Below are 26,066 nucleotides of genomic sequence, written 5' to 3' on the forward strand. Positions count from 1 at the left end.
CACCTTCTTCCGTCAGGAAAAATATATAAAAGTCTGAGATCACAGACCAACTGACTCAAGAACAGCTCCTTCCCTACTGCCATCAGACTTTTGAATGGACTTGCTTTATACTAAGCTAATCCTTCTCTACACCCTGGTTGTGACTGTAAGACTACATTCTGCATCCTCTTCTTCTCCCCTATATACTCTATGAACAGTATGTATAGCACGCAAAAAACAATATCCCATGTGACAATGATGCTATCAATGTAAATTTGAATGTATAAAGATCTCTCAAATAGAAGAAATAAATTTAAATATTTGTCATTATACTTGGAGTTGGAGTATTGCATACAGTTCTGGTTGCCGCATTATAAGATGTGGAAGCATTGGAAAGGGTGCAGAGGAGATTTACCAGAATGTTGCCTGGTATGGTGGGAAGATCTTATGAGGAAAGGCTGAGGGACTTGAGGTTGTTTTTGTTAGAGAGAATAAGGTTAAGAGGTGACCTAATTGAGGCATACAAGATGATCAGAGGATTAGATAGGGTGGACAGTGAGAGCCTTTTTCCTCAGATGGTGATGGCTAACATGAGGGGATGTAGCTTTAAACTGAGGGGTGATAAATATAGGATGGATGTCAGAGGTAGGTTCTTTACTCAGAGGGTAGTAAGGGTGTGGAATGCCCTGCCTGCAGCAGTAGTGGACTCGCCAACTTTAAGGGCATTCAAATGGTCATTGGATAGGCATATGGATAATATTGGAATAGTTTAAGTTAGAGGGTCATTAGATTGGTTCCACTGGTCGGCGCAACATCGAGGGCCAAAGGGCCTGTACTGTGCTGTTATGTTCTATTAATAGTAAATATGAGTGACTGATGTATGTGATCTGACCTTATTGACAGCTGCAATGTAAATCAACTGTTAGATGTACAATAGTGCATTCATCTTACATGCTTGATTAATATGACATAGTTTTGGCATGCCACCAGTGCTAAACTTAGGAATGCAGAGTGGGGACTCCCAAATTAAATGGACTCAGATTCCTTCTCCATGGAGGATTCACACTACTGTGTCATGGTTTAGATGAGTTCCTGATTCAGGATTCAGACTGCATTTGTACAATAACTGAGGCACTAACATGAAGTGAGCTTGTTTCACACCAACCCTACAGCTGTATTGAATGTGTTCTTCAGTTAGCAATGCAAGTGCGAAGAGGTGCAGGGTTCATACAACAGTACGACTGCTCTTTACAGACCTGGGTAAGGGGTTCGGCCATATGTAATAGTTTCCATGAGAAGAATTCCAAAGGACCACACATCAGACTTGATTGTAAATGACCCAAAGTTGATGGCTTCTGGAGCTGTCCACTTAATAGGGAATTTAGCACCTTAAGGAAAAAAAAATCAAAAATGGACATTAGAGTCCGAGTAAACTCAACAGCCAGAAAATTCCAATTGCTGCATTGGGGACATTGAGTTCATCAGTTGATTCACCATTCTGTATTAGCTTGTGCTAATGGAGGTCTTGCTGCTTTGCAACAAGCAATTTAAAAACACACACACACACACGCCAACTAAAAACAGCATCATTTCACAAGACCAATTACAGCAACTTCTTTTATGGTGGGAAGTAAAGCTTTTAAGTTTTACAGTTGATATTTTCAAAAGCATACAATTGTCAATATTTCACTTTGTTGTTGTAAATTCTAAACACTGTCATATCAAGTTTTGCTTCTGAAACAAATGATATTAAAGAAAGTCTGCTCTCCAGCAGTAATACATTGTTCATATTTCATTTCAAGATGTAGCAATTTGTCTGTGCTGAATTTCTATCATGAATAGATGGTACCAAAATGACAAAGGCAAATAAAAAGCCTTGCAAATATTCTGTGGTATTATGGTGTTTAACCAGGAGAGAGTTCAGAAATATGTTGTGTCCTGGTGCTAGTATTAACAGAGCAATTGCAGGTCTAAAGATGTGCGGGTTAGGTTGATTGGCCATGCTAAATTGACCCTAGTATCAAGGGATTAGCAGGGTAAATATGTGGGGGGGTTACAGGGATAAGCCCTGGGTGGGATTGTGGTCAATGCAGATTCAAATGGGCTGAATGGCCTCCTTCAGCAGTGGAGGGATGATTCTGAACTACGCTCTGTAAAATTATTTGCTTCACTTTCAAACCTAGTTATTGGCAGAAATATGGAATCCCATAACCAAAGGAATGATTCAGGTACAGAGCAGAGGAAGTTATATTACTGACTCTAAAAGAGTAGGTATTTACAGGGTGGCACGAGTGGTTAGTTGCCTCAGAGCACCAGAGACCCAGGTTCGACTTCCAGCTTGGGCTACTGCCAGTGTGGAGTGTTTTGTTTTCTCTACTGATCTTTCCTTCTATCCATAGTGTTTCCACTGTGTCTCCATCCTTGTTGAGAATCCTCTCTTTTCACTTGTGTTTTGTCCATTAATGTTGTCAACAGTAATTTCTAGCTGCCAATTCTAAACTATATATTCCATACCCCTGGTTTTTATTTTTCCGCAAGAACTGAATCTGTCTAGCCAAACTCAATGATTGCCCACAGTGAAAGCAGATGACAAATGATTTCAGTTAGCAATTGATATAAACAGCAGAATAACTCTCTTTGCTCTACACTTGTCAGTGTTTAAATCTTTTTGCCAGCCCACTGGGCATAGCTGCAATCTTCTCATGCAGTTCAGGTTTAATGTGTGGTTAACTTTTATCTGTATAATAATGATCTTGTTTACTTTTTGCTAAAGTATTCTGTTTTGCACTTCCCTTGTGTTCATAATTCAGAACTTGAATCTAAATCTGACTCGTACCAATTTATTTGTAATGTTTATTTATTAGTGCCACAAGTAGGCTTACATTAACACTGCAATGAAGTTAGTGAAAATCCCCTAGTCGCCAAGTTCTGACACCTGTTTGGGTACATTGAGGGAGAATTCAGCATCTAACCAGCACATCTTTCACGCTATGCTAGGAAACTGGAGGACCTGGAGGAAACCCATGCAGACACGAGGAGAAGGTGCAGAACCTGCACAGTGACCCAAGCAGGGAATCAAACCTGGATCCCTGGCCTGAGAGGCAGCAGTGCTAACCCCTCCTACTCTTGGTCTACTTGGAGTGTGCAGGATTTGAAACGGATGCTCACAGCACACGGCAGGCACAGAATCAAAAGCTTATGGGATCCTCTGGGACCTTGTTGCAGTTGCTAGTTTGCAAGCCCATGTTTTTGTACATAGGAAGAGCACAGCCTGTCAAAATATATATTTAAAATATTTTAACATACCTTCTCTGGCTGTATATTCATTGTCTTCAATTATCCTGGCTAAGCCAAAGTCAGCAATCTTGCAAACCAACATATGAGACACTAAGATATTAGCAGCCCTCAAATCTCGGTGTATATAGTTCTTTGATTCAATATAAGCCATTCCTTCAGCAATCTAAAAACAACACAAAGTTATTAGCAACATTTAATACAATTGTACATAAAATGTATAGACAACTAGACAGATGTACATTCTTTTTTAGAAACACAAAATTACTGTTTCAAAAGTAAACACATGGTCAGGAAGAGTCATGAAACCTCCAGACCGATTAAAACCACAAAGTCAAAGACTGCGTGAAAAGGAGTAGTGTATAAATATAAATTAAGATATACATGGACAAAGACTTGGGGGGAGATGTAGTTTTATGATGTTCAGGGCTGTAAAGATTAATGTATGGGAGTGGTGGTGCTCGTCAGACTACTGAAGATCTTTAATGCTTTTTCAGTCTTTTGATGACTTAAATTTAAGTTTATTTTTTAGTGTCACAAGACGGCGTACATTAACTGCAACGAAGTTACTGTGAAAATCCCCTAGTCGCCACACTTCGGTGCCTGTCAGGTACACTGAGGGGGAATTTAGCATGACCAGTGTACCTAACCAGCATGTCTTTTGGACTGTGGGAGGAAACCAGGTTACCCAGAGGAAATCCATGCAGACACAGGGAGAACATGCAGACTCTGCAGACAGTGACCTCAGCCAGGAACTGAAATGGGTGCCTGGTTCTGTGAGATAGCAGTGCTAACCACTGTGCCACCATGCCACCCCAAAGCCATTACGTCTTTTTTGTATCTTCTTAAAATAGGGCCATAGATTCTTTTATGTCTGAACAGGCATCTCATTTACTGGTGTCACAAGTAGGCTTACAGTAATATTTCAATGAAGTTACTGTGAAAATCCCTTAGAAACCCACGCAGATACAGGGAGAACATGCAGTCTCTGCAGACAGTGACCAAAGCCAGGAATTGAACCAGGTCCCTGGCGCCATGAGGTAGCTGTGCTAACCACTGTGCCCGAGAGTCTAGGGGCAAGATTTATGGCCTCACTTGTCCCAAAACCATAAAATTCCGCGCAAGGTCAATGGACTTTCCCATTGTCCACCCCTCACTTGCTCTGATTCCCATGGCGGGTGGGACGGTAAAATTCTGGTCTAAGAAACTAATAGACAAAAGCTCAAGGTTTAGACTGAGTAATACCTGTACTCTTGTATATCTGTAAATATTTATGGTCTTCTAATAAATCAGTTAGTGTTCAGACATCTCTTGTGTCTCTACAACTATTCTTTAGCTAGTCAAAATCATCATACAACAACTTCCTGCCTCATGTTTTCACCTCTATCCCAATAGCCCCATCATCCTCAGTAGAGCAAAAAAATTTAATTCCTCTGCAAATTTAGACAAGCTAATTAGGACTTGCACACCAAGAAGGTTCAAAGTTTACTTAAGGTTTACTTAGATTGAAGGTCGGGGGCAGGATTCTTTCACCCAGAGGGTGGTAGGAATCTGGAATTCATTGGCTGAAAGGGTGGTAGAAGCACGAACCCCCGCGACATTTAAGAAACATTTAGATGAGCACTTGAAACATCAAAGCATACAAAGCTCCGGACAGCCACAGACCAAGTGCTGGAAAACGGATTAGGTTAGATTAGACAGGTGTTTGATAGACTGAAGAGCCTCTTTCTGTGCGTAAAACTCTACGACTATGACTTTTTTTCCCCCACATAAAGAACGGCCACCAAAACTTCAATAGCGCTTAAATACAAGTTGAATAACATTAGAGAGACGGCACAAGATTGACCACATAGCCAGGAACTGCTTGAGCTAAAAAAAATTTGAATTTTACAGGCCTGAGTTTGATATTAACTATTGGAATGTATTCTTGCTCTTTGTGATGATGTTTGTTGCTAACCCAGTGAAAAACTAATGGGGGTGGAAATCTCTTGTGGGATCACTGAGCTTTTCTCCCATGTTTCCAGCACGTACTCCTAGTACAGGAGACTTTGGGCTGAATCATAGAAATCATACAATCCCTACAGTGCAGGAGGCCATTCGACCTGACGAGTCTGCACTGACAACGATCCCACCCAGGCCCTATCCCCTTTTAGTTACTGTGCTAATCCCTCTAACCTATCCAGGACATTAAGGGTTAATTTCTATGTCCTGTCAACCTAACCCACATGTCCAATCAACCTAACCTGCACATCTTTGGACAGTGGGAGGAAACCCATGCAAATACAGGAAGAATATGCAAACTCCACACAGACACTGACCCAAGTTGGAAATCGAACCTGGGTTCCTGGAGCTGTGAGACAGCAGTGCTAACCACCGTGCCATGCTGTGGAATGTAGAAATTTGTAAAGCCTGCACCCAATACTCTGAAAAACGTGAGCAAATCAGGACAGTCATCTTACTGAATGAGACAAGGGTCTATTCAACATACCTCCAGTTGGTGGAGCTCCACTCAGTCTTAACAATATATGCCACATATTTTGACATATCTACATTTGCTGCTAACCTCAAAAAGAACATCAAGCATATTTGGGAAGAATCTAAAAGCAAATATTTATTAACAGTAACCACCCAGCCAGTTAAGTGAAACAAACTAAAAGAACGCAATTTAATTTTCTTTCAGACAAACTGTTTTATGTTGAAAAAAACGAAGCAACTCAAATCATCTGAAATATTTTTAACTCCGTGGCAAAGGTTTGTGGGGAATGTGTGACAATGGGTTATCACTAACACCAGAAGTGCTAAGGCTGCTTTTGAACATGTTCCTTTCGGGTACTGGTGTATGTTTCCACTTGTAGAGTGGCATCCACTTACTGCAGCTAACTGGTAAATATTCAGAGGTGCAGTTGAGTTAATAAGTAAATGAATAGCATTTTAACAAGTACTGGATTTCTGACCCACAGAGGACATTATTCATACACATGGGAGAAAGGGCTTTGCACTTCCTGCATTCCCTTCCCCAAGGTGGCATCTCATGGGCACTATTCAATGGCAGGAGCAAGGTTTTCATTGCTAAGCCTGAGCTTATTCTCTCAAGATCCTCACACATGCAATTTTCACCCACCATCTATGACGAGTGATCAGGAAAGCGTCTCTCTGACCTCGTCACACTAATAGTACAGCACACTGATCCCAGAGAATAGTGTACAAGTCTCAAAATCCGCTTTGCGTCTGACACCAAACAGTTTGCAATTCTCCCAGCCTGTTTCTACTGGCGCAAACCAGGCAGGATCTGATTAACATAGTTAAAGTAGTATTTCAATATGCACAGTCCGTTTAAATCCAGCACGCAAAATTCACTGGCTTTTGGGCACAGTGAGATTGAAGTGAGAATCACTACTGGTCTTCATTAGCAGAAACATGGCATGATGGTTATTCCAGGGGCCTCGGTGGTCAGTGAAGTCCTGGAGTGGTCAGCGGCATGGCCAAATGGTGCCCATTGGGCAGTACCTACCTGGCAGCCTGATGGCAGATCTCAGCAGTGGCCACTGGACTGGCCAGTGGTGAGATTTTGGCACTGCCAGTGTCGAGCGGGTGGGGCCTGTGTGGGAGCCATGACAGGGGTGGTCATAGTGGGAATTCTGATGCCTATGACCTCTACTGGGGGGTGGAGGGGGGGGCGGGGGAAATGCCGCTGAAGAAAGGTGATGAGGAGGGGGGCCTCCAGTGCATTGAGAGATTGGGGCACTTACAAAATGACACCCAAGCTCTCTGAAGCCAGGTTCACCAGCGTGTTTAGGCCCCGAACCCTCTTATTACTGGCTTGAAACTCCCAACTCTCTAAAAACATGACTGTGAAGGAGGATTGCAATGCAAAGTGCGCCTATGAGACCCGTGCCACTATTAATCCCGCTGTTCTAACACTCAGAATTTTATTTGGGAGAACTCCGCCTCAGGACTATGAAGCTGTGGCTGATTTCTTCACTCTCCTTCCTTCAGTAATGCTGAAGGTGAAGCTATCCTGTATAAAAATAGCATGCGCCCAACTTGCCATAACATATTTTTTTAATGTGAGGTTAAAGAGTTAAAGCTAAATTTTAATGGTGTCCTCCACCGCTAAACAGCAAGGGGCAGGAAAACAAAGACACCTCAATAACTCATAAAATTCATTGCCAATGAATGAACTGATAGCAACTCTGATGGGAACTCACTGGTGCTGCTGTTGGCCATTATCCAAGGGTACTCCAGGCTACATTGATAAGCACTTACCAGAGCAGAATTTCATGCAGGTTCTATAAAAATCATAATGCTTATACTGCATTCATTTTGCCCTTCTGCAATTCAATGTCCCCCCTGCTGATATAACTAAGTATCTCTGTACTTCCCTTTGAGATTTTTAAAAATAGCACATCTTTAAGTATAACAGCAAAAACAGTTCTGTAAATTTTACTGGAACGTGCTCGTGTTGCCACCTATAAGTGAGAAAAAAAGGGGACTATTAAATTGCAATGCTGATAGCTCCACTGCAGATAAAGTGTGTTTGAGAACAAATAAAACCATCCATGAACTGGCTGGTTCTCTGAAAGTCGTTAGCGATCCGTAGATTACAGGGATTAGCTGGGTAATTGTGGGGTTATGGGGATGGGACTTGGGTGGGATTGCTGTCAGTGCCGACTTGATGGGCTGAATGGTCTCCTTCTGCACAGTAGGGATTCTAAGATTCTATGACAAACATATCTGTAAAACTAAATCCACTTTTTGAAAGCACTTGCAACAAGTGATTCTATACTAAAAATATAAAGGAACCTTAAATACACTGTTCACTTCTTTAATGTCTTCTAACTTCTTCCATTTTTGTCTCAGTTCCCAGTGTGTTTTTGAACATTCAGCCAACTCTATGCTTGACAGTACAACCTAGTAGTCTTGGCTAAAATATTTGGTACTCTCGTTCTCCTTGCTTTGCCATTGCACTTGGTTACTGAGATAGTTTCCTGGTATCTGTGAAATTCTATGAAACTCCACTTGTGTGAGGCTTTGGGAGGCAGCATCAAGAAGCTGATCAACTACTGGACCATCATAGCAGGACGATGGTCCAAATGCATTCCCCAAAAGAATAATTAGAAGTGATCAAGAGATAAAGGGATAGGTGGGTGCAGCTAAGATCTTCGCAACCAAGAGTAGCCAGAAGTGGGAATGATACAAGTAAATTGCCTGGTGGTTGAAACAGTCCCTTGCATGTAAACCTAATCTGTTCATAACAGCACAGAATATGATTCAGAGGACTTTCCAGCAAACCTGGTTCATATATTAGTTATCAAAAGCACCCTGACTTTAAAACGAGTGACACATAATACCATTACTGTCTAGATATCTAAGAAAACTGATCCAACCCAGAAATTTTCTGCTTCAGATCTGAAATGTATTGGACATGCACAGTTAAACTAGCGTACTCTCCTGTAATTGCCATGTTGAAATATGTACCTGGCTGTATCGGAGTGAAAACCTGTAAACGAGTTCTCCTTAAAGACTTTGAAGATGTTCAAGAAAATGCTTTACACCTAGACCATTAGTTATTGATGGTTTGCTATGTTTCCTTGCTTAATGTTTCAATCTTTGTAAAACTTCATTCTTGGACAAAAATGTAGAATAAAATTGGAATATCATCTGAACTTGGACAACATCCTCAGATTGAAAAGCATCATAGAAACATTCAAAGACAGTAATACCTGTCAGAATTATTTTAGCTTTGGTGAATTTTATGGTGAAATATTTTTGGAATTTAAATTGGTAATGAATTAAGCCCACAAATGGAGTGATACAAGTTTTAATCAGATCGCGATAAGATTCAATAGCCACCACAATGGTGACAGAGAGTTTCCGAATCCGAGTTTAGTTTGAAAGCAAAGATGTAGGTGCTGGGTTAATATATTTAAATACTCTATACTACAGGTCAAAAGGTAACCAACACTTTTAATAGCACCAAACTTCTCTTTTCAACCCATGAGCTGGTAACATTCACCACAATCCATGGTTCTCCATCTGTATCGGAGAAGGTTAAAATCAGGCTGAGGATACAGGTGAATCATATAATCACAGAATAGGTCATTCGGCCTATCAAGTCTACACCAAACACTATCCCACCCAGGCCCTATCCCCATAACCCGTACATTTGCCCTAGCTCGTTCCCTCTGATACTAGGAGGCAATTTAGCATGGCCAATCCACCTAATCCGCACATCTTTGGAGTGCGGAAAGAAACCAGAGCACCCGGAGCAAACTCACGCAAACATGGGGAAAACGTTCAAACTCCACACAGACAGTGACCCAAGCCAGGAACTGAACATGGGTCCCAGGCGCTGTGAGGTAGCAGTGCTAACCACTGTGCCGCCACCTGTATGGTGGGTAGTGCACCTTACTTTTGGTGAGCCTACAGCCACCACTGGTCAGAATGCACATTTAAGTTTAAGACTCCATTGTCATGATTATACGAGCTTAAATAGCTTTGTGACCCTGCAATCGTGATGAACTGTTGCTTCTCATCCTTCTTGACCTGGTCAGCAGCCTTTGACACAGTTAATCACAACATTTTCCAGCCCCTTTCTTCCATTGCCCAGCTAGACAAAACTGAAAAGAATCACTTCCATTCTTCTCATCTATCTAGTCCAAGTCAGATGATCCTTTGCTCCTCTTCCCATTCTTGATTTTTCTTTTAAAAATAAATGTTTTTGCTAAGGGTTTCACATCTTACCACAAAAGGTGCAACAAATCCCCAAAATCTAGTAGAATATGGAGTGATTATTCCACATAGACCTACAGAAAAGACCAGCAAATACAAACAATTCGGATTATCACTGCAATCACGGTAGCTGGTGTCAGGGATATGCTGAGCAGCAACAGTAACAAGAATTGTAGAAAGACCCAAAGATGCCACTAATGCCCTGCCATCAGTGAGATTCTATCCATTTCCCTTCCAGGAAACAACAGGATATGCCCACCGTACATTCCATGTGCTAAGTAATCAAATAACCACTGTCACTGCCTGCATAGCCAAATAAACAAAGACCAACCCAAGAAAGGCTAGATACCTGAGGATTAGCCGACCATGCCCAGGCAAGCACCAATACATATTTCTCCTCACTCCAGCATCACTGGGGTGCCAACGACAGAAAAGATCTAAGTCTTTTCCAGGATAATTGATCCGAATGAAACTTCATTGGAGAAGAGCAAGACTCCCTTAATCCCAAAATAACAAAAGTACAAAAGAAAAATGCGACACCAGTAGTTCATAAAAATCCCTATAGTGCAGAAGAGTGCTATTCAGCCCATTGAATCTGCACCGACCTCAATCCCACACAGGCCCTACCCCCATAATTTCACACATTTACCTGCAAGTCCCCCGACATTAAGGGACATTTAGCATGCCAATCAACCTAACCCGCATATGTTTGGGTTGTGGGAGGAAACCACAGCACTCGAGGAAACCCACGCAGCCACTTGCAAAATTGTGCAAACTTCACACAGGAAAGTGACCCAAGGCTAGAATTGAACGCAGGTCTCTGGCACTGTGAGGTAGCAGTGCTAACTACTGTGCCACCTCTTTCTAACAGGCATTCTATACCAACTTTCCTGTCACCCTGCTGTGACACTGTTCATCTATAAACAGTGACGGGCATCAGTGTAATGCAAGGATTACAGCACAAAAGAGACAGGGAAATACCACACAACTAACTCAGCGCATGCTTACTAATAGAAAAAAGGCAAACAATCCCCAAACAAGGAGTTAACCCCATATTGCAAACACTGAAACTCAAGAACTAGAATTTGATAGAGTCAAAAGCCAGGTGGACAGATCATATTATCCAACCCGTCCCCCTGTACCAGGGATCAAAACAAATGCAAACAGTAATGCACATTAAACAAGGCCTCACTCGCTCCACCATCAGAGCATGCCAGTGGACAGATACCATCAAAGAGAAAATATGGACAAGGCTGATGTTTGCGGTATAACAGGTGACAAATGCCTCTGTGCTCATATCACATACACGTCAGGATAAAAACAATATCACAAAATCAGGGTTTTAATTACAAGGGAACAAAGTTGAAGATTAATGATCAACTGCAGGATACTATAACCACCCAAAGAGCTTGAAAAGGCCAAAGCCATGATATTGAGCAAACTCAGGATCCATTCAGAGTTTCGCTGAAATCTTTGCACCTGCATCACATCATCATCCCAAAGCCCTGGTAAAGAGAAACCTAGGCTCCAGCAAGCGGTGAAGATCCATCACATCCGGCCAGCTCCAGCCTTCTCAATGAAAACCAAAGACAAGATAACACAAGGCCAGTGATCGGCGTCTTTGACCGATCCCAGGCCTTGAACTGTGTCTGTTTCAATGCTAGGAGTGTGGCAGGGAAAACGGATGAGCTTAGGGCCTTGATGTTTGTGAGGCAGTTAGATGTGGTGGCTGTAACGGAGACGTGGTTACGGGAAGGGCAGGACTGGCAGCTGAATGTTCCTGGGTACAAGTGTTTTAGGTGTGACAGAGGAGGGTTGAAGAGAGGTGGAGGGGTGGCACTGTTCGTAAAGGAAAACATCACAGTAGTGCAGAGGGAGGACGATAAGGAAGAGACAGGGATTGAGTCACTGTGGGTGGAGTTGAGGAATAAAAAGGGAGAGATCACATTGCTAGGGGTGTCCACGGTTGGCAAGTGGGAGGCTTTTAAGGGCAAAATGAAATGGTTGCAGGGGAGGTATGTTCTGGTTAAGCGGAAGGATGGGAAAGGTAGGATTAGAGAGCCGTGGATTACAGGGGGTATCGAAGACTTGGTCAGGAAGAAGAGGGAGGCGTATGTTAGGTCGAAATGACTGGGTACGGAGAGTGCGCTGGAGGAATATAGAGAGAGTAGGCGGGAGCTAAAAAGGGGAATTAGAAGGGCGAAGAGAGGGCATGAAATGGCTTTGGCTGGTAGGATTAAGGAAAATCCAAAGGCATTTTATTCCTATATTAGAAGCAAGCGAGTAGTTAGAGGGAAAATTGGTCCTCTTAGGGACAAGAGTGGAGAGTTATGTATGGAGTCGGAGGGAATGGGGGAGCTCCTGAATGAATACTTTGCGTCGGTATTCACGAAGGAGAGGGGTTCGGAATCGTGCGGTCTCTTGAAGGGAGCTGAGGATCAGTTGCAGGAAATATCTATTACGAGGGAGTAAGTGCTAGGGCTTTTAGGTAGTGTAAGGACGGATAAAGCTCCGGGGCCTGATGGTATTTATCCCAGGCTGCTTAGGGAGGTGAAAGATGAAATTGCTGGGCCTCTGGCGCAAATCTTTGTCTCTTCTTTGGACACAGGTGAGGTGCCAGAAGACTGGAGGGTAGCAAATGTGGTACCACTGTTCAAAAAAGATAGTAGGGATAACCCTGGAAATTACAGACCGGTGAGTTTGACATCGGTGGTAGGGAAATTAATGGAAAAAATACTTAGGGGTAGGATGTATGAGCATTTGGAGCGTTGCGATCTGATTAGGGATACGCAACATGGCTTTGTTAGAGGGAGGTCTTGCCTTACGAATCTGGTGGAATTCTTTGAGGAGGTGACAAAAACGGTTGACGATGGGAGAGCCGTTGATGTCATCTATATGGATTTCAGTAAGGCGTTTGACAAAGTCCCTCATGGTAGGCTGGTAGAAAAGGTTAAGGCGCATGGGATACGAGGCCAGGTAGCTAGGTGGATTGGGTAATAGGAGACAGAGGGTAGTTGTGGAGGGGACCTTGTCGGGCTGGAGGCCAGTGACCAGTGGTGTGCCGCAGGGCTCAGTACTGGGACCTCTCCTCTTTGTAGTATACATAAATGACTTGGAAGAGAGCGTAGGTGGTGTGATCAGCAAGTTTGCTGATGACACCAAGATGGCAGGGTTGGCGGGTGCTGAACTGGATTGTCAGGTGATACAACAGGATATAGATAGGTTGGTGCATTGGGCAGATAGGTGGCAGATGGAATTTAATCCTGACAAATGCGAGGTGATGCATTTTGGAAGGAATAATGCAGAGAGGAGCTATGTGATAAAAGGTAGACAGATTAGGAGTATAGAGATACAGAGGGACCTGGGAGTGCAGGTTCACAAATCCATGAAGGTTGCGTCACAAGTGGAGAAGGTTGTTAGGAAGGCTTATGGAATGTTAGCCTTTATAGGAAGGGGTATAGAGTATAAAAGCTGCCGTCTAATGCTTCAGTTGTATAGAACGTTGGTTAGACCGCATTTGGAGTACTGCGTCCAGTTCTGGTCACCTTACTACCGGAAGGACGTGGAGGCTCTGGAGAGAGTGCAGAGGAGGTTTACCAGGATGTTGCCTGGCATGGAGGGGCTGGGTTATGAGGAAAGGCTGGAGAAACTGGGACTATTCTCCTTGGAAAGACGGAGATTGAGGGGGGACATGATAGAGGTATATAAGATACTGAAGGGAATAGATAGAGTCAATAGTGAGAGACTGCCCCCTAGACTGGGTACAAACACGAGAGGTCATGATTTAAGGGTGAGGGGGGAGAGGTATAATTTGGAAGGGAGAGGAAGGTTCTTTACGCAGAGAGTTGTGGGGGTATGGAACGCACTACCGAGTAGGGTGGTGGAGGCAGGAACGTTGGACTCGTTTAAGGTTCAGTTAGATAGACACACGAGTGAAGCGAGGATGGAGGGTTATGGTAGGGGCTATTAAATAAGGTTAGAACCTCGGGAGACACCGGAAAAGCAGGCTTGTAAGATTAACGTTTTTGTCTTTTTATTCCGCAGGAGGAGGTCCACCTTGTGTCAAACGAGGGGCATGCACACGGTGGGTCGTGCGTGGGCTGCTCTTGGAAGTTCCGGGAGTGGCCTAGTACTTCGTGTCGGTGTGTGTGCTTGATCCTGGACCGGTAGACGGGCGCCGCAACTGCTCGGTGACTAGCACTGCTAGCTGTGCAGATACATGGATTTGGGCCTGTGTCTGTGGGAGTTTGCGCATTCTCCCTGTGGTTGCGTGGGTTTCCTCCGGGCGCTCCGGTTTCCTCCCACACCCCAAAGATGTGCTCTTAGGCTGATTGGTTTTACCAAATTGACACTATTCTCCCCTGAATCTGGCTAAGTTAGGGGTTCCATTCGTAGACACGCAGGGTAGAATAGGTGTAGGGTGATGCGGCGGCGCAGGCTCGTTGGGCCAAAGGGCCTGTTTCCTGTTCTGGGTTGTTCTTTGTTCTTTGTAATGCTGTCTGAACAGCTGCTAGCCCTCCAATGGACCAATGGTTCTTGGAGGTACCAGAGGCCCGACAGAAACTAATTAGTTCACAGATTGGCCAAAAATGTGATGGTGAGGGGTGGATACAAATGGTCAAGGCAGGTTGCCTCTAGGTTTCAGGTTTGGGACGCCCATTGTTTTGGCTAAAATTTGGCCTGATTCTGCAGAACACTTGTGTCTGGCAGTGCTGTACACATCCAATAGAGTTTAATTTTTTTCAAAAACTGTCATTTTGAATATTTATCATTGAAGAAATTGTATCTCAAAAACTTTTCCAATGAAAGCAAAATGTTGCATTTCACTGTCATATGACAAAAGTCACCGTTTTTGGATTGATTTTACAGAGCGTTACCAGGCTGTTCAGTGTGTTGCATACGTTACCAAACAACTTGCTCAACTGAAACAGAAGTGGCCTGACTGGTGTAAATACTTCAGTCGCCTGGCAATCAACTTGAGCAGCTGAAACCAAGCTTAATGTTCAAAAGCAATGAATAACAATATGACATCCAAACAAACATTATCTGAAGGATGCAGTTGCAGTACTGACAAGCAGCAGAGCACAGAACTGGTTTGGGTCAAGAAATCTGCAAACGCTCGACTTGCTTCAGGAAACCTCAGCAGATAACAGAAAAGTAAAGGCAAATTTCCATTTCTGCTCATTTTTTTTTCTATGGGGCGTCATGACTGCTTCGGCTATCTCCAATTTGAGCGTTTCATCTAAACTATAGAAAAAAAAACTCATGTGTGGATTAAAAATAGTCCCAAGTAGACATCTCATTTCTTTGGCTGCAAATAGCTGTTGCAGCACTTGTTCAGTTCTTACCACATGCAAGAAACTCCTTTTCTTGTCAAGGCACTTAGCTTCAAGTATCTTCTACAACTGACTGCATTATTCAAAACGGATCCTATGTTTGACTTGTAAATGTATCAGATGTCTATTTAAGCTCACCCAGTTTATACCAGCTGTGGCTTCATAAACTGGAAACAAGAGACAATAGGCTAGATTTTCTCAGAGACCGGAGGACTTTGGGACCATTTAAAAAATAGCAGGAGGGAGCAGATTCCGAGACTCTGCCCCGTTCCCAGCACCTTCTCTCATTAAAAATGTCAATCAAGCAAAATCAACAGTTATTTGCTGGGTATAAAGAAACTCACCTTTATAAGTACCAGGGTTTTTAATCTGTAAACATTTTTTCAATGCGCCAATGTTTATTTGCACAAGGTTAAAAGATAGCGGGCGGTTAACTAACAGAAAGCAAAAAGCGGGCGGTTAACTAACAGAAAGCAAAGAGCGGGGGTAAATGGGTATTTTTCTGGTTGGCGATCAGTGACTAGTGATGTGCCTCAGGGATCAGTGTTGAGACCGCAATCATTTACAATTTACATAGATGATTTGGAGTTTGGGACTGAGTGTTGTGTGTCAAAATTCGCAGACGACGCTAAGATAGGTGGAAGAGCAGAGTGTGCAGAGGACGCTGAAAGTCTGCAAAAGAATATAGATAATTTAAGTGAGTGGGTGAGGGTCTGGCAGATGGAGTACAATGTTGGTAAATGTGAGGTCGTCCATTTTGGTAGCAAAATGGACTATTATTTAAATGGCAAAAAACGGCAACATGCTGTGTGCAGAGGGACCTGGGTGTCTTGTGGAGGGGTCTCAAGGAGTTGGTTTGCAGATGCAGCAGGTAATTAAGGAAGCAGATGGAATTTTGTCCTTCATTGCTAGAGGGATGGAATTTAAAATCAGCAAGATTATATTACAGCTGTATAAAATGCTGGTGAGGCCACACCTGGAGTACAGTTTTGGTCTTCTTACTTGAGAAAGGATATACTGGCACTGGAAGGGGTACAGAGGAGATTCACTAGGTTGATTCCGGAGTTGAGTGGGTGGCTTATGAGGAGAGACTGAGTGGACTGGGGCTATACTTACTGGGATTCAGAAGAATGAGGGGTGATCTTATAGAAGCATATAAGATTATCAAGGGAATAGATAAGATAGAAGTGGGGAAGTTGTTTCCACTGGCAGGTGAAACTAGAACTAGGGGGCAATAGCCTCAAAGTAAGGGGAAGCAGATTTAGGACTGAGTTGAGGAGGAACTTCTTCACACAAAGGGTTGTAAATCTATGGAATTCCATGCCCAGTGAAGAGTTGAGGCTGCCTTATTGACTGTTTTTAAGGCAAGGATAGATAAATTTTTGAGCAGTAAAGGAATTAAGGGTTATGGTGAGTGGGCAGGTAAGTGGAGCTGAGTCCTTGAAAAGATCAGACATGATCTTATTGAGTGGCACAGCAGGCCTGAGGGGCCAAATGGCCTACTTTTGCTCCAAGTTTTTATGTTCTTATATTTTATACTAACGCTTAAAACTTCTGTTATTTGTGCTTTAATGGTGTGTTTGACTGATACATTTGTAGAGTTGTAGGGGCGAAGTGGAGATGCCGGCGTTGGACTGGGGCAAAAACAGAAAGAAGTCTGACAACAGCAGTTTAAAGTCCAACAGGTTTATTTGTAGCAAACGCCACAAGCTTTCAGAACAAGGGACAGCCTGTTGGACTTTAAGCTGGTGTTGAGATTTCTTTGAGTTGTAGGAACACCAGCTTTTCTTTCAAAAATGTGTGTTTCATTTCTAAGCAGTTTCACACATGCCACTGTTGCCAAAGGGTTCATCAGTTCTTTACTTGGTGTATACCAGGTGATTGCACAGAAAGTGCCATGGATTGGTATGGAGAAGCCATTGGGGATAGGGGATACAAGATAGTAAAGTTTATTTATTAGTCACAAGTAGGCTTACATTCACTCTGCAATGAAGTTACTGTGAAAATCCCCAAGTCTCCACACTCCACGCCTGTTCCAGTACACTGAGGGTCAAATTAGCATGGTCAATCCATATAACCTGCTCATTTTTGGACTGAAGGAGTAAACTGGAGCAACCAGAGGAAACCAACACAGACACAGGAAGAATGTGCAAACTCCACATTGACAGTGACCCTAGCCAAAAATTGAACCCAAGTCCCTGGTGCTTTGAGGCAGCAGTGCTAATCACTGTGCATTGTGTTGGCATGCGAAGCTGGTCTAAATTGTAACCAAACAATGAGAACAAAGTCTCAGAACCAAGGTGAGCTTTTGAACCAGCTCATCTGGGCACTTGGCCACTCGGCCACTCCTGCAACTGCCTCCAATCTGCTTAAGAGGGGGAGGTGATGGGTTTAACTATCCCTCCCCCACCTCCCCAGAGTGACAGTATTTCATAAAGCAAAATTTCCCAACTCAAGCTCCCTACCCGGGATTGAAATTCCAGCCCAATATAACAGAATGCTGCAAAACACAAGGGCTTAGATTTGTGACCTTTTATCAGTATACAGTGGTACATCAATGGCTACAGACCACATTTGGTGTCCTGATAACCCACAGTCAAGCTTCAAACTCCACATGCAATCTTTCACAAAAGCATCCAACTTCCATCCAATTTCCCTAGCTCACCCCATTGCCAATGAAACCCTTATCTACACTTTGTCACGGATTGCTCTCATATTCACAATGGTCTTCAATCCTCATTCTTCATCAACTAGCTCAAGGCCGCTCATCACTGATGTCCTTACTCAGTCTGAACGGAGTGAATTGAAATCTTAGTTCTTCTGTTCAAATGCTTTCCTTACCTCAACTTTGTGAGCGTTTCCTGCTTTAAAATTCTCTTCTGCATTCATGGGACTTGGTGTTTTTCTCATACACATCATTTTTCGCCAGATGGTCTTCAACCCTACATTCTATAACTTCCTCCTTAAACTCCCTTGTCTTCTCATTTCTCTCTCTCTCAAGAAGCTTCCTTAAAGTCATATTTTCAGTCACCTCCTAACATGCCATCAAGGCTAGTTTTGTTCAATCCTTGATTCCTCATGGTTTTCTTCCCCTTCACAAAATGTTTTCCATGTTAAAAATGTGTCCTTTGCTGCCACAAGGCTATTTTTGAACATACTTTCCAAAGGTTAACAACCCTGAAGACGAGTAGCTCCTCCTCACCTCTGTCGCAAGTGGGAAATGTCTTATTTTGAAACTGTGTTCCCTAGTTCCCCATGATGGGAAACATCCTCCCAGCATCTACTGCTCAGGGCCCCCACGTGTTTCAATAAAATCACCTTTTATTGAATTCTTTTGAGGTACGAGTTTGTTGGATGTGTATGATTTTGTGGGCTTGAGTTTGCAAATTATGTTTCTAATCCTGGTGGGGCATCAGCCAGGTCAGATGAGGACGTCAGGGTGGCATCGGATCAAACCGTTCCAGTGCATACATGCCATCTACTTGCATGCACATTCTTCTGCATAGCAATGAATGGGCTGCACGGGCTAAAGCACAGATTGCATGCAGGAATCCAAGTCACCATGTGTGGCAATTTCTATATCTTGATCATTCAAAAAGGAAGCTATCCAGGTATATCCTTATAAATGGATTTCTGTAAAAGTCTGGAAGTGGACTTGGATTGAATAACAAAAGGATCAAAAGCACAAGTGAATGGTTTTACTTTAAAGAGTTTATTTGGCAGAATTGCAATTAATAACAGCAACACTACCGATAATGATAACAAAGCAAGAGAGTTATTCTCTCGATGTAAAAAAAAGTTCAGAAACTAGGTTATTAACTGAAATCATTGATAAGAGATGTTTAACTCATGTCTCTTTCCATGGAGTCATATTTTATTTTTGGTATACTTATCTAATCCTGGATTATCATGAAGAGGGGAGAGAAATGTATACAGAGAGTTTTTTTTTCCCCCCAGGCATTCTGGATTCAAAAAAGATCCAAGATACTGAGCTTACAACCGGAATATGTTTCTGGCCACACCCCATTCATGGTCTGGTGTGGCTGGAAGCACTAATCAGTGTATGTTTAACACACTTACATGTATCGGATAAACCATGAATGCCAATGTGCAAAATATCTAATGAACTGAACAGTAGGCAGAACGTTTCAATTAGAAATTAAATACTTTCAGCAGCAGGAGAACACGTTGAAAAATTGGACACTGCCTACTTCACAATTCTCCTGATATTTGGAATCATAGAATCTCTACAGTGCGGAAGGAGGCCATTCGACCCATCAAATCTGCACCAACAAACCCACCCAGGCCCTATCCTCGTAAACCCATGTATTTACCCAGCTAATCCCCCTGATACTAAGGCTCAATTTAGCATGGCCAATCAACCTAATCCTTGGACTGTGGGAAGAAACTGCATCACCCAGAGGAAACCCACACAGACACAGGGAGAATGTGCAAACTCCACACAGTCACCCGAGGTTGGAATTGAACTCGGGTTCTTAGTGCTGTGAGGTAACAGTGCTATCCACTGTACCACCCATTGGGATGATTAGTTCCAGGGTCCTTGGTATTGTGTTCAAAAGCACCTTATAACAGTACCTTTCTGCAGCTACGTGCACTGATAAGTGAATTGCTGACTGTCTCTGTTGGCTGCGGAAGGACTACTTTCACCAATACCTCACAGGCAAATTTTAGGGTCTCGGTTCCAAACAATGTTTCAAATCTTTTAATAAATGCAAATTACTGCGGACACTGGAATCTGAAATCAAAAGAGAAAATGCTGGAAAATCTCAGCAGCTCTGGCAACATCTGTAAGGAGAGAAAAGAGCTGACGTTTCGAATCCAGTTGACCCTTTGTCAACTTTGACAAAGAGTCATCTGGCTTTGAAATGTCAGCTCTTTTCTCTCCTTACAGATGTTGCCAGAAATGCTGAGATTTTCCAGCATTTTCTCTTATGGTTTTAAATCTTTTAACAAGCTCAAGTCAAAAAAACCCCAGAGCAAATATACACAACATAACTTGTCACTGAATTGTCCAAACAATTGTTGCTCTTTCAACTAATAAAATGCCCCACAAACTGACATACCGCCTCAAAAGAAATACACATTTAATTAGGTTGGACCTGATATTTCTTCTGCAGAGATTTGTACAACAACTGTGATCACTTACTTGGGCTGAAAAATCAATCAGCTTTGGTAACTGCAATTTGTTTCCTTCATCGCTCTTCAAGAAATCTAATAAACTCCCTGTAAGAGACAAAGAAGGGCTTAATCATCCATGCACCATTAAGCTTTTTTACTAGGCTGACAATAATACAAATCAAAGCACAGATGTTTCTCGGTTGGTTTTGTATTTACAGCAATGTTATCAATCCACATAATCCCTACCATCAACATCTTGGATTAAAACCATGAGATATGTTACGCTGTTGGTTTATAGTTATCAATAGTACTCTTCTGAGCTAAAGAGAAGGAGAAACGTGATGGGTTTTATACGATTATCAGAGGATGAATAAGGTGGATCAGAAAAGACGGCAGTACGGTGGCATAATGGTTAACATTGCTGCCTCACAGCACCAGGGGCCCTGTCTTGATTCCGGCCTTGAGTTTCTGCCTGTCTGGAGTTTGCATGCGCTCCCAGCATCCTCCAGGTGCCCAAATTTCCTCCCACAGTCCAAAAATATGGCAGAAGGATTATCCATCATAAATGCACAAGGTGATGGTGATAGAGTGGGAAGCTTGGGTAAGACACTGTTTCAAAGAGTCAGCGCAGATTTAATGGGCCAAATGGCCTCCTTCTGCACTGTGGGGATTCTATGGTTGTAAGGTAGGGGACAGTTGGGAGCTGATGAGACAGATTTCAAAGATGTTATAGAACACCAGACAAAGGAAAGGTGAGAGGGCATGGGATCCAAGGGCCTTTGGCCTTGTGGATCCAGAACTGGCTTGCCTGCGGGTGTTGCCTGCGGAAGGCAGAGAGTGGTTGTGGATGGGTCTTTTTCTGAATGGAGGTCAGTCACCAGTGGAGTGCCCCAGGGATCTGTTCTAGGACCCTTGCTGTTTGTCATTTTCATAAATGACCTGGATGAGGAAGTGGAGGGATGGGTAAGTAAGTTCGCTGATGACACGAAGGTCGGTGGTGTTGTGGATGGTCTGGAAGGATGGCAAAAGTTGCAGCAGGACATAAATAGGATGCAGGACTGGGCGGAGAAGTGGCAGATGGACTTCAACGCGGATAAATGCGTAGTCGTCCATTTTGGCAGAACCAATGGGGTGAACGAGTACACTATCAAGGGCAGGAGTCTTAGTAGTGTTGAAGAGCAGAAGGATCTTGGGGTCTGGGTCCACAGGACTCTTAAATCGGCCTCGCAGGTTGAAGAGGTGGTCAAGGCGGCATATGGTGTACTGGCCTTCATTAATCGAGGGATTGAGTTTAGGAGTCGGGAGGTAATGCTGCAACTTTATAAGGCCCTTGTCAGGCCTCATTTGGAGTACTGTGCGCAGTTCTGGTCGCCTCACTATAGGAAAGACGTAGAAGCTATTGAAAGGGTACAGAGGAGATTTACAAGGATGTTGCCTGGACTGGGAGGCATGCCTTATGAAGTTAGGTTGAGGGAGCTGGGTCTCTTTTCCCTGGAGAGACGAAGGTTGAGAGGCGACCTGATAGAGGTTTATAAAATGTTGAGAGGAATAGATAGAGTGGATTCTCAGAGGCTATTTCCCCGGGTTGAAATGGTCGCTACGAGAGGACACAGATTTAAGGTGTGGGGAGGAAAGTACAGAAGTGATGTTAGGGGTAAGTTTTTCACTCAGAGGGTGGTGAGTGAATGGAATCGGCTGCCGTCAGTGGTGGTGGAGCCAAACTCGCTGGGGTCTTTTAAAAGACTTCTGGATGAGTATATGGGGTTTTATGGGATTGGGGGTTATAGATAGGTGTTGATGTGATCGGCGCAACTCGTGGGCCGAAGGGCCTGTTTGTGCTGTAGTGTTCTATGTTCTATGTTAATGATAGTGTTACAGACTAAAGAAGGTGCTGATATTGGTATAAAGGTAAGAGAGCAGACTGTATTAATAGCAGAACAAGGTCAATACTAAGTGAATACAAAATTTAAGTTGCAGATGACTCTGGATTAAACAAAAGGGTTTGAGATAGATGAGGTAGTTCAAGGTCTGAAGTCGCTGAAGTCCAGAACGCTACAGTGTCTAATCGAAAGAGAAGACACTGTTCCTCTAGTTTGAATGGGCTTCACTGGAACATTGGAGCAGGCCAAGGACAGACATGACGGCATAAGAGCAAGATATTTGAGTTGAAATGGCAAGCGATAGGAAGGTTAGGGTCATGCTTTCAGACTGAGCAAAGGTGTTACACACAAGGTGGTTATCCAGTCTATGTTTGGATGCCCCAATGTACAGGAGACCACATTGGGAGTAGCAAGCACAGTAGACCAAATTGAAGGAGGTGTAAGTGAAAGGCTGCTGCACAAGGAGGGACACATTCCATAGTATGTTGCTTTGTTACCTATTGTAACCAACAGATTGAGAAAACAAATGACATTCATAATACCTATCTCCCTTCTAACGCCACCTCCACACTGGAAAGCTATTTTTAAGTGCTCTGTTCCAGCACTTAACAAGAATTATCCAGCTGGAGAAAAGTCTAGTTTGACCTTAAACTTTCACTCAGGTTTCATTTAAGTTGGGAGGGGGAAGCAGTTTCCATGTCATTGTTTGGTTTCTAGCTGTTTGGCTATGAATACTCCCATGGCCCCTGTTGGCAAGCTTGAAGACAGAGGGCCAATTGGAGCAGGAGGAAGAGGTAGCTAGCGTATTGCCTGATCAAAAAAGACAGTTCTTAAAAAGATTTCCATGTTTTATAAAAAAGTGCATGACAATTCTCTTTAAAATACTCGAGTAGGTCCTCTTCAGGCTTTTTCCCTAGGCCTCTCCAAGATGTGTGCAAAAATTAATTGGGACGTGTGGGCATTGGAGAGCAGACAGCATCTGAACATGATATCAAATGCAGCTGCCATTATAGATATTCATTTAAGCATGAATAAATGTAATGTTGTGAAAACAAAGCATAACAATTCAGGATGGAAAGTAAGGAGCAAAGCTGCGAAATGTGTAACTGTGGCTTTCTCACTGGGAGAAAGAAGGCTGGTCTCTACAAAGAAAACCATCGGTGGGAACAACAACTTAAATTAAATGAATCTCCTTTCAAATAGTAAAATGCCAAAGCATAATCAAACCAAGTTCAAAATGGAGCCACAAAGGTATCCATTTGTGGTATTAGGTACCACAAATGAGGTATTAGGACAGATGATCAAACCCTCAAGTAGGCCCGTCTTCAGGTATTTTTCCCTAGACCTCTCCAAGATGTCTGAAAAAATTAACTGGGTGGTATGGGGATTGGGGGAGTTCAGTTGCAAGATGATATTAAGCAGCATCGTATGGCAGAAGAGATAGACAGCCAGCATGATTTCGAAAGGGAATTCCAAAGTTTAGGGCTCAGACAGCTAAAAGAATATCGTCAATGGTTAGCTGATTAAAGTAGGGGAGGTGCTAGGGATCAGAATTGAAGTAGCACTGACATTGGAGGATTGTAAGACAGGATGAGGTTACAGAGATTGGGAGGAAAAAGGCCATGCTTGAGGGGATTTAAAAAGGATGAGAATTTTAAAATTGGCTTCTGGTCTGGCAACACCTCATATATATGTCAGTAAGTGCAAAAGCAATTGGTAAACAGGACTTGAATGTTCTGAGATGTGGAAGGCAAGTTAAGGAAGGAAGAAGAAAATGGGAAGTTGCAGTTGCTGATTAACTATAGATTATTATATACATTTTCTTCGAATTTTGTTCTAGAATGTTACTTGGGTCTTCGCTGTACCAATAGTTAATACACTCGTGAAATTTCTGTCCACTTATTTTGAATAAAACGTTAACCCATATTAAAATAGAAACATAAGAATTTGAGTAAAACTGGTGAAGCATTCCTGTCCATAGTGCGATTTAATTCAAGTTTTTATTCACAAGTTATACTCTTCCTAAACATCTTAACTGAGACAAGCACGTTCAAGTGAGAGACAAATCTTAAAATTTAAACATTAAATGAGTTAAATCTCGCTGTCAAAACTACTTCACTTTTTTCACAATATAATTTTGTTACAGATTTAATTAATTTGTTTAAGTTCTCTGAATTCAATGAAATAATTCCACTTTCTAATTCTGAGCGCTCCTATTTAAGAATTAGTGAACAATTCACAAGGATCTGCTGCTTTTTACATGCAGTTTATTTAAATTTGACAATAAGCTCATAACAATCTCATCTAATTTGTCTTAATAAGAGCCAGATAATTTTTAATTTAATGATTATATAATGGTCCTCAATGGTCAATTTGAACAGTTAAGAGAAAAACATAGTGTGTATATCTGCTACATGATTAATTGACTGCACTCCCATTAACTTTTTCAAATTTCCTTGAAAAATACTAAAACGCCCTTCCTTCCACATCAGGCAATATACCTAAACATGTCCAAAACACCAGCACGAGGAGCGACCAATAAATTGCACGTTTTAAACTAGGACAAAGTCTTTAACTAATTCAAAAATGAAGATCATGCTGACATAAAATGCATTTTTTTTTTACAACAATGATAAAGCAGGAGAGAAACATTTGTTCTGAAAACATCTTGTTAGGGTTTAGAAAAAACAAATTCTATTTCCTCTGCTGCTTGCCCAGTATCAGCTGCTGTGGTTTAAACTGTGTAGAAAACAGTGAAGCTGAAATCTAGCACAACTTTACGCTGTTGACTGACCACAGGAACTTGCAACCTCCCCCACACTATTCAAGGTTGCAAGTAAACGAACTGTTTGTATACGTACAATATCATTACTCGGATATAACAATGCAAGGGTTCAGATATGCACACCCCATAAAAGAAATTACCTATCTTGAATATTTGCCAATTATTACAAGTGATTAAATATTTTAGTCAATTGGAGAGACATACAGAACCTGACGCTATTGCAAGATCAACTAATCCAAATCCAATAAACGTGGGATAAAATTATTTAGCTCATGTTGTTTGTTGAGCAGGGCAGGAGATGTGTGGAAGGTCTATTCAGGTGTCCCAGCGTACCAGTCTTTTGAATGCAAGATGTGGAAAGGAAACCAACCAAGACAATTTTTTTTCTTTATTCCTTCACAGAACTTGGGCATCCCTGACAACAGAACGCCCAGCCACCTGACAAAGGAACAACGTGTTCCGAAAGCTTGGGGCAGTTGCTACAAATAAACTTGCTGGACTTTAAGCTGGTGTTGTGGGATTTCTTTGTGTGTTATCATGGACAAAGCCAGCATTTGTTTCCATCCCCAGTTGCCCTCGAGTCAGAGGTGCTTGCTCGGGCAGTTAAGAGTCAATCACATTGCTGTGGGTCTGTGTATAGAACTAACTGGGTAAATATGGCAGATTTCCTTCCCTGCAGGACAAAAGTAAACCAGATGTGTTTTTATGATGATGCTGGCTTCGTAGCCTCCATTATCGAGAATAGCTTTACGTTGCAAATCTATTGATTGAATGCAGATGTGGCCATGATGGGATTTGAACCCTGTGTCCCCTCAGCATTTGCTTCTACATTACTAGTCCAGTGACATTGCTACTGTCTTCCCATGAATTATGAAAACTTAAACCCCTCTGCAAAAAACAATACAAGCCTACATCATTGCA

At 42.6% G+C, this 26,066-nt stretch overlaps 1 protein-coding gene across 2 annotated transcripts in view; it reads right to left on the minus strand.

Annotated features, from left to right (window-relative positions):
- The window catches only part of hck (HCK proto-oncogene, Src family tyrosine kinase), an 88,986-nt gene that overhangs the window by 1,754 nt on the left and 61,166 nt on the right, over window positions 1-26,066 (minus strand). For both annotated transcript variants that reach the window (XM_080204825.1, XM_080204826.1), the window contains exons 10-12: window positions 20,509-20,585; window positions 3,286-3,439; window positions 1,236-1,367 (exon numbers count right to left, since the gene is read on the minus strand). In XM_080204825.1, the coding sequence (XP_080060951.1) occupies window positions 1,236-1,367; window positions 3,286-3,439; window positions 20,509-20,585 (363 nt within the window). The remainder of the gene's footprint in view (window positions 1-1,235; window positions 1,368-3,285; window positions 3,440-20,508; window positions 20,586-26,066) is intronic.

This window comes from Carcharhinus amblyrhynchos, chromosome 16, assembly GCF_965287045.1.
Source record: "Carcharhinus amblyrhynchos chromosome 16, sCarAmb.v2.hapA, whole genome shotgun sequence".
NCBI lineage: Eukaryota > Metazoa > Chordata > Chondrichthyes > Carcharhiniformes > Carcharhinidae > Carcharhinus > Carcharhinus amblyrhynchos.